This window comes from Neocloeon triangulifer, unplaced genomic scaffold, assembly GCF_031216515.1.
Source record: "Neocloeon triangulifer isolate White Clay Creek 2 clone unplaced genomic scaffold, ASM3121651v1 ptg000014l, whole genome shotgun sequence".
Classification (NCBI taxonomy): domain Eukaryota; kingdom Metazoa; phylum Arthropoda; class Insecta; order Ephemeroptera; family Baetidae; genus Neocloeon; species Neocloeon triangulifer.
Window position 1 is genome coordinate 9,370,062 of NW_026775556.1, and position 7,958 is coordinate 9,378,019.

The 7,958-nt window shown below is 38.4% G+C and overlaps 2 protein-coding genes across 3 annotated transcripts; both read right to left on the reverse strand.

Moving 5' to 3' along the window:
• Positions 1 to 199: 199 nt before the first annotated feature.
• Positions 200 to 3,066, reverse strand: LOC132199476 (RNA-binding protein squid-like). Its single transcript, XM_059624212.1, has 3 exons — positions 2,919 to 3,066; positions 1,255 to 1,870; positions 200 to 960 (listed from the first exon to the last, which is right to left on the reverse strand). The coding sequence occupies exons 2-3, from the start codon at positions 1,855 to 1,857 to the stop codon at positions 619 to 621; spliced, it is 945 nt and encodes a 314-aa protein (XP_059480195.1). The 5' UTR covers positions 1,858 to 1,870; positions 2,919 to 3,066; the 3' UTR covers positions 200 to 618.
• Positions 3,067 to 3,459: 393 nt separating this feature from the next.
• LOC132200271 (mediator of RNA polymerase II transcription subunit 30-like) lies at positions 3,460 to 5,622 on the reverse strand. Of its 2 annotated transcripts, none has more exons than XM_059625615.1 (7): positions 5,504 to 5,588; positions 5,156 to 5,278; positions 4,855 to 5,081; positions 4,492 to 4,770; positions 4,026 to 4,184; positions 3,866 to 3,967; positions 3,460 to 3,805 (listed from the first exon to the last, which is right to left on the reverse strand). In XM_059625615.1, exons 2-7 carry the CDS (start codon positions 5,265 to 5,267, stop codon positions 3,707 to 3,709), a joined length of 978 nt encoding a protein of 325 aa, XP_059481598.1. In that variant the 5' UTR covers positions 5,268 to 5,278; positions 5,504 to 5,588; the 3' UTR covers positions 3,460 to 3,706. The 2 variants fall into 2 exon arrangements, with proteins under 2 accessions (XP_059481598.1, XP_059481597.1); XM_059625614.1 differs by having other exon boundaries at positions 3,463 to 3,805; positions 5,156 to 5,310; positions 5,504 to 5,622.
• Between the last annotated feature and the right edge of the window lie 2,336 nt (positions 5,623 to 7,958).

Below are 7,958 nucleotides of genomic sequence, written 5' to 3' on the forward strand. Positions count from 1 at the left end.
TACCCATGAAGCTCTTTTTACACAGTCATGCAGTTGTAGTACCAAAATTATAACATGGTTATAATGTACTTATTCATGGTTCTTTGCAAAAAGAAAAATATTAAGGAAATAAAGTGATTTAAACTGTTGCAATTTCATATTTTGTAGCAGATTGTAAAGGTCGTTGCTAACTGGAATTAATTGAAGGAAAAAACGTAAATTCTTATGAGCAAGCATTTTATTTAAAATTACAGTGGATGAATACATTCCCCGCATATACGAAAATCGGAGGTACAAAACAGAGGGGGCGTCATTTTCCATTCAAATCTCAGAACCATCTATGGAATGATGCATGACGATGATGATTGTGTGAGTGTTATGCGTGTGAATGTCTCAATAATTCGCTGCGAGTTCTCGATAGGCAGGCAGGAGCTCTAATTTCAGCAAGGTCATGATCGATGACTATATTATTTCATCTCGTATGTACGTGTTATCTTAAAACAGAGAACCGAAAAGAGGACAGAACTGTCGACGACATTAGTGTTTAAATCATTACTCGCTAATTAAATAAATTTAATAATACACAACACTCAATTGTGTAGCCAAGGCCCTGGAATGGACGTGCTTGTTTCGTCTCGATTAGTATGGCTGATGTCTCTGGCCTCCGCGGGCGCCGCCTCTGCCGCCTCTCTGCTTGCCGCCAGCTCCGTAGCCTCCAGGGTTGCCGCCTCCATATCCTCCGTAATTGCCATATCCTGAGTAGTCGTATCCTCCATATCCACCACCGTAGCCGCCATAGTCACCGCCGCCTCCACCTCCGTAGTAGTCGCCATAGCCTTGGCCGTAGTAGTCACCGTAGCCACCGTATCCACCGCCGCCTCCTCCGCGGCCACGGCCGCCTCGCATGGCACCTCCACGTCCTCGGCCTCCTCTAGCTCCACGGCCGCCACGCATGGGCATGTTCTCGGGTCGGGGAGTGGCCTTCAACACCAATATAGACAAATGAACTCACATTAAAGAGTGGCTTAAAAAGGTCACCTCGATTGAAAATTTTTAAATTTTCAGGCTTGGTGCAATTATAGTTTTTTCTTTCAGACGCAATTTAAAAGTTTCAAAAATATCACTGTGATATGTAATGTTTGGTAAATCCTTATAAAAGTGTAAGAAATGAAATTAATTTGGAGTTAGTGAGAAAAAAGAATATTAATTAAAAGTTTTGTGTTAATTGAACCAGCCTGATATAAATGAGCAAATGGGAAAGCTCAGATTTTTTACCTTCTTAACGTCGACCTCCTTTCCATTGATGGTCTGCTTGGGAGTCTTCAGGAGCTCCTTGACTACCTGCTCCGAATCGAAAGTAATGAAACAGAAGCCCTTGCGCTGGTTCTTTTGCTTGTCGAATGGCATTTCCACCTCGACGATGTTTCCGAAATTTGAGAAGAAAGTTTTGATGTCATCGTCTGTAAGTTCCGGAACAAGACCGCCGACAAAAATCTTTCCGTGCCTCGCCTTGGCCTTCTTGGGGTCGATCTTTTTGTTGTTGATGACGTGGTCACCGGCGTTTAGGATTTTGTCGAGTGTGTCAGCAGACTTAAAAACAAGGAAGGCAAAACCCCTCGAGCGTCCGGTTGTTGGGTCAGTCTTGACGTTGATGCTCTCGATCTCACCAAACTTGGTGAAGTGTTCGCGCAGCTCCTTATCCGTTGTTTCCCAGCTGAGACCGCCAACAAACAGTTTGCGGTCATCGTCCTTTCCTGGGGCCTCAGCGCTGCCGCTGTCCGGTCCACCGCCGCCGCCTCCATTCATATCACCGTTGTCGTCTCCTCCCTCCTGGTATTCCTCCCCGTTGCCCATTTCAAAGTCCTGGTTGTCTGCCATGCTTGCTTTAATTCTGAAAAAAATATTTTATTATTATTCTAATTTTCTAAATAGGACGATACTATTTGAAATTCTGGCACTTTTCCATTATATAAGAGGTAGGGGTCTTTAATTATAAAATGGGGTGTCCAGAATTGCCAATTATTCCTCATAATTTTAAACAATTACACAATAAAAAATCAAAATTCAATTTCCGTCAAACATTTTAAGGCCTTTTTTTTATTTATTTCATTGTTGATATAAAAGTAAATGAGTGTAAAAAGGTCAATATGCCTTATTAAATAATATCAATTATTGTATATCAAACTAAACACAAGGCATGGATTGTTCAACGGAACACTTGGAAGCCACAAAAGCTTAATTCACGTCGACAACTGACTGCCTACCATTACACCCAGGTTGAATATTGAAATTACAAATGCAATTTTTTTTCTGCCTTGTATGAGTGCAATCACCCCATGAAAGGTAGAACGCAAGGCGGCTAGATTAACAACCTGACTAGAAGGTTCGAGTCACGGTCGTGCATATCGGCGCACCATTTTCCACGCTCATGACATGTCAAGTTTACCGCCTATTCTGGCTGTCTTGAGAATTGAGCACGTGCATGCACTCACGCCAAAACAATCATACTACGCTGAAAATTTGCCGTCAAAAAGTATACAATTTTTAAAATTAAACAGTCTGGTAGATAGCAGTGTTGCATTTGTGGGGATAATCGGAGATAAAGAGCCGAGATAAGGCAGGTGCGAGGGAGAACCCCCCAGTAACGTGTATGTGTTTACTAACCCGCATCACGTGCGCCGTTTGTTTTGAATCTATTTCAGCGGCCGAGATTGAGTTTTTTCACGTTAAAATTCACTGCGTACGGCAGAATATAAACAAAATAACGGAATGAACGTTAATTTTTCCACCTTGAACGAGTAAATACTGGCGAAAAGGCAAAATAAAAAGGTGCTCATGCAACAATTTGCGGTGAGACATCAAGCCGGATTTCGCGATACATTTTGACACAAAAATTAAGGGAGAGTCCAATTCTTTGATATATAATTTAAATAACTTACGTTTCTTTAAGTATTTCTTGCAAAGAGATCTGAGTTAAAGACTATTTTGTAGTTAAAATTGAATAATTTACTGGTTTGCACTTGCACTGCAAACCAGGCAAGCCCAGAAAGGAAGCGCAGGAGACGCCGGACGCCGCATGAACAAGCTGGCAACATGATGAGAACGAATTGACAAGAATAGATCCCACATATTTAGACTTATTTCAAATGAACTCATTTGTAAATAATTTATATATTCTCAATCATTAAATTTTATAGCTTCAATCCAATTCAAGATACCATGATTTCGTAATTATTTTTAAAATTCTTTTATCAGCATTTTTGTTATGTTGGTGTTTGCTTTGGCCAAAGCTATTCAAAAAGATGGCGATTGTAAGAGAGGGGATGAACTGATTCATGCCATTGGTCGAAAAGTTGTACGCGCTAAAGGGTTATGATTTTTACTATTTTTGCACAAAGCAGGTGAAAAACACAGATCACAGGCTCATATATTTTAAGTCAATGAAATTGTTCATTAACTTTCAGAAGAATTATCATGAACAGTATTCCTCAGCTTTATTAAGTTTCTTATTCTTTTTGCTACTTATCTTGTTTTTCCTATAAATTATAGTAGAAAGTTTCAAGTTTAATTAAAAAAGAAGCTTTTCACCTTAAAGAGTTTTTGCTTTTTTAGAGAACAATTTTTTTTTAGTATACAGTGATAGTTTAAATTCTCTGCATTTAAAACAAACAATGGAACATTAAAAAGTGTGGTGTCTTCAAATATAAATAAGAAAGATTGCAATCATTCACGAGCGTCTCATTGCAAGCATAGTATTGATCTCCCAAATTATTTTCCTCATGTTGTCAATAACTTCTTTAAGTTGTTTGTTTTTAAGCATAACTTGCTGTTAAGAGAAGTAAAGGCCAATTAATGGAAAGCTGTTAAATGAATCGGACAATCTCACCTCCACAATTTCATTTTGCTCCTCGCAGCTCTGCTTGTAAACTTCCGAAGTTTTCTTTTCATCAGACTTCATATCCCACTCATCTTTCAATGGAATGAGACTCTACAAAAAAAATAAATAAAAAATATTAAATTTCGAAGTTTCCACAGCAAATAAATACCTCTATATGTGTATATTCCATTCCTTGACAGTTGTCATTGCACTTGTCGTAAATCACGCGAAGTCTTTTAAATAGGATCCTAAGTGATTTCAATTGTTCCTGTGCCTTATTTTTCTTGTCATTGCTTGAGGACTGACCTTGAGGAGTGCCATTAGGAGGCTAATGTCAGAAGAAAAAATATAATCAATTTGTATCCACAGATCCATGGTAGCATAACATCTATGAATTGTATACTTTAATATGGAAAAAACATGACTGGAAGAAAACAAATTTAATCAGCAAACTGCAGTAAATTTACCTATATCAATTCCTTTTAAGTGTTAACCCCGAAAGAGTCAACGTATTTAAGAAATGTTTACATGAACAGTAAGACTAATTTTTATCCCAATTCAGCCAATTCATATCCGAGATAAAACTGTGTAGGGAAAGGAAATGTTTGGTACTACAGCAATTGATATTAACTCACTTGAATAGATTTCAATACTGAGAATAACTCTTGAGTCCTGGAGACGATGTCATGCACCGTCTCTTGGCCCAACCTGCAAAGCATGGCTGTGTTTAAGTCTTTAGGCTGGGATTGCTGAGCAGGCGTAGGAGGCTGGGGCGGCGTTTGCTGAGGGGTGGTGACACCCTGCTGTTGCTGCTGGGGTGGTTGAACTGGTTGCATAGGCTGCTGTGGAGGTTGAGGAGCCATTTGTTGTGGGGGCATCACTCCTCCGACAGCACCCATTCCTTGTTGGTTCATCTTGAAAAGAAAAATAATAAATAAAATATTATAAAAAAAAATCGATCTTGAGAAAGTATTATTGTTATTTTTAAATTCATATACCTGCATTTGCTGCATTTGTTGCTGCATAGCCTGTTGCTGCTGCATTTGCATTCCTTGCTGCATTTGGGGTTGGATCTGAGGCTGCATTTGAGGCTGCATTACCATCTGCTGTTGCATTTGCTGCATTTGGTTAGGCATTTGACCTGGCATTTGTCCGCCCATTGGGTTGCCCATTTGATTTCCCATCTGGGGTCCCATCTGTCCGAAACCTTGTTGTCCCATCATTCCTTTAAAATTTTGCACGAATTTATTAATTCAACAAAATTTTAAACACAGAGCAAGAGGGAGATCGATCATTCACCTTGTTGGGCTGGGTTCATCATTCCGACGTTCCCTCCGGCCCCTGGGAAAGGCTGTCTCATCCCGCCTTGCTGCTGGGGGTTGGGGTACCCACCCCCTCCTCCTGGGTACATGTTTTGAGGGCCTGCCATTCACAGCACGTCAGTCAACGATTTTCTAACGAGAAAAAGAGAAGAGGTGCAAGAAAAGTAACAATTAATAAGCGTGTGAGAAGAGCGGTCCTTTTTGCAGGTCAAGAAAATAGTGCGATACATGAATTTTGAGACATATATAATGTGTATTAGAAGAGCGAAAAACATAAAACATGAAATTGTCATGGTAATCATGTAAAGGCGCAAGTAAATATTACCGATTTTAAACAATTTCAGAAGAAAATTTCATTTCAGTCATCTCGCTTGCTTGTTGATGTAAACACAAGCCGAGCCGGCTTTAGAAGTAACCAATGGGATGGAAGAGCGAACGAAGTTTCTGAGAATTCTGATTGGCTTGTTGTGCTTTGAACAGCAGTGGGCGGTAAAGCAGCTTGCTTGGTTGGCAATCAATACAATTCTCATGTCTTTGATGTCTTTTTTTTCATTTTGCCATCAGCTTATTACGGTTTGGTTTTAATTTTTATCTACATAATTTTGATATAATTTTGTATTGTTATCCTGTATTGCAGACATTTGTTTATTTCACTTCAAAATCAAAATCTGGCAAAAATTTGAATTAATTTTAATGAGATTTTTTTATATTATTTCTTTTAAAGTTGAATTTGAATGGAGAAATATTTTTATTCCTTCTACATATTTTAAAACTGTAAATTTAATCAAGTTTCCAGTCAAATTTGCGAATTTCCAGCCAGTCACGTTAGATGGCTATAGCTTTCAAATTCCGCAGCATAAATTGAGTTGAGTCATAAGAAAGTGAGTGACTTTTAAGGACGCTAAAACTCAAACAACACTTGTAATTTAGCTTCCAGTACTGGCTTGCTCCAATCAGCTATAAGCCAAACGTAACATACATAAATCCCGCAAAAAAAAAAAAAAAAAAAAACCGAGAAAAGAAACCTATAACTTGGTAGTCAAGATTGAAGATTAAGTGCAATGAGCTTTTGGTCTTCATGAGCACGCAATTTAATCGTTAACTTACTCGCTAACTCTTAAAAATCTAGTCACTCTTCATTAATTTTTTTCCTCTTAAACACATCCTACTGCGAAAACATTTTCGTAGGCAGGAAAAAGTATATTATGCCTGCAATTAAATATTTCAAGGGCGGAGCGGACCAACAATTAATTAGGGCTGAAATTATGCAATTCGTGCAGCAGGCACACAATACATGTTGAACAGCAAAAGCTGCTTCCAAGGCAACCCCTTTGTTTGCAGCCCCTCATGCTTGCCAGACGCACACACGAAATCGGCTTTAGCAAGGTGTAATGCGGGTAACGAGATTTTCCCTTGTTGCGGAACCGAAACGGTAAAATTATTTGTCAACTCACACGGAAAATAACGTAAATAACGTTATGTAACACATTTAAATATCTTATATAACTTCGGCCCCTAAAATATTTTACTGCTTTAAGCACAACGGCTGCAAGTAGGGCACAAGTCGAATCAAATTTTACTGCTGTTTTAAAGTCTCCGCAATTGAAAACTTCAGCCCATTGAATTTTACTACTTCCAATGAGAGACGTCGCGGCTTGCAATTCAATTTAAAAAATAAATCAGGGGCATGATATAATCTAGTAGCAGTTTAAATTAAATTCAGACAGTGCGCAGATGTACTTAAACCAATAAACAAATTGTGTTGGTAGATTTGATTGAACATAAATTAATTTACAGTCGTATCTTTCGAATTTTATTTTATACAAATTTTCATACTCCAGTTTTAATAGCTTTCCTTTTAGGCAAAATTAAATACAAATTTGTAATATGCCTGGCGTAGTTCATTTATTATTTTCAATTATTTGTTTTCTCATTTAGAGAGCCACAGCAATAACAAAAAAAAGAAACATCCCGAGTCTCATTGTTGATCACGTGGCATGGGCAAGCTTTTTCGTTTGCTGAAAATAATAGAGCTGCTTAACACAAAGTACACACGTCCCCGCAGTAATTAGATGCAGACTGAAGCAAAAGTGCGGGCGGCCTTATAAGGAGGCCCGGCATCGCAGCACGCGATTATATTTTATAATTTAAATTTTAGTAGCGCACATTATAATATGCGGTTCCTATCCACTCAAGACTTCAAAGGAGGAGAGGCGCAGATGTGCATAAAAAAATTCAATATTGTTGTTGGACTCCTTATGAAATTTCTTGCCTTCCATAATGAATTTAGGATAAGTCAATGGAAATTGTTATTTTAGTGGAGACGTCAAAGGATTTCTTAACGAACCTTCAGTTATGTAACGGAGCAAAAAGCTTTTACAAAATTCAATAAAATAGCACGCAATTACATGACTTTCAGCTTGAGTAAAATTTTTAAATATAATAGTGTTAGGAAAATAAAATATGGAATGAATTTTGGCAATTTCAGTAATTGCGTGTAAACTTTCAGCTCTTTAGACCGCCGCAGTTGAGAGTAACGATAATTGATGCAGTGGTCTACCGAGGGAAAAAAAGGAAACTGCTTCGTTGAGAGAGAACGACTGGCCGTCTGGATAAATTTATTCTGTGTATTAACGCTCTGCATGTGTTTTTTTCGTTATCTCATCTGCGTTCGCGCTCCTATTCATAGACAGCGCAAGTTAAAAGCTCCATGCGCCCCGAGGTCGATAATTGTTGCGTGCTGAGCTGAATAGTAATAATAATGGCGTACAATATTAAAA

Bases quoted from the DNA above. Each gene is read 5' to 3' on its own strand.
- LOC132200271 (XM_059625614.1), bottom strand. From the start codon at position 5,285: ATGGCAGGCCCTCAAAACATGTACCCAGGAGGAGGGGGTGGGTACCCC. The intron at 5,082-5,155 runs GTGAATGATCGA...AAAATTTTAAAG, and splicing joins GATGAACCCAGCCCAACAAG to GAATGATGGGACAACAAGGT. The intron at 3,806-3,865 runs GTGAGATTGTCC...TTCTCTTAACAG, and splicing joins AGCAAAATGAAATTGTGGAG to CAAGTTATGCTTAAAAACAA.
- LOC132199476 (XM_059624212.1), bottom strand. From the start codon at position 1,857: ATGGCAGACAACCAGGACTTTGAAATGGGCAACGGGGAGGAATACCAG. The intron at 961-1,254 runs GTAAAAAATCTG...TTGGTGTTGAAG, and splicing joins AGGAGGTCGACGTTAAGAAG to GCCACTCCCCGACCCGAGAA.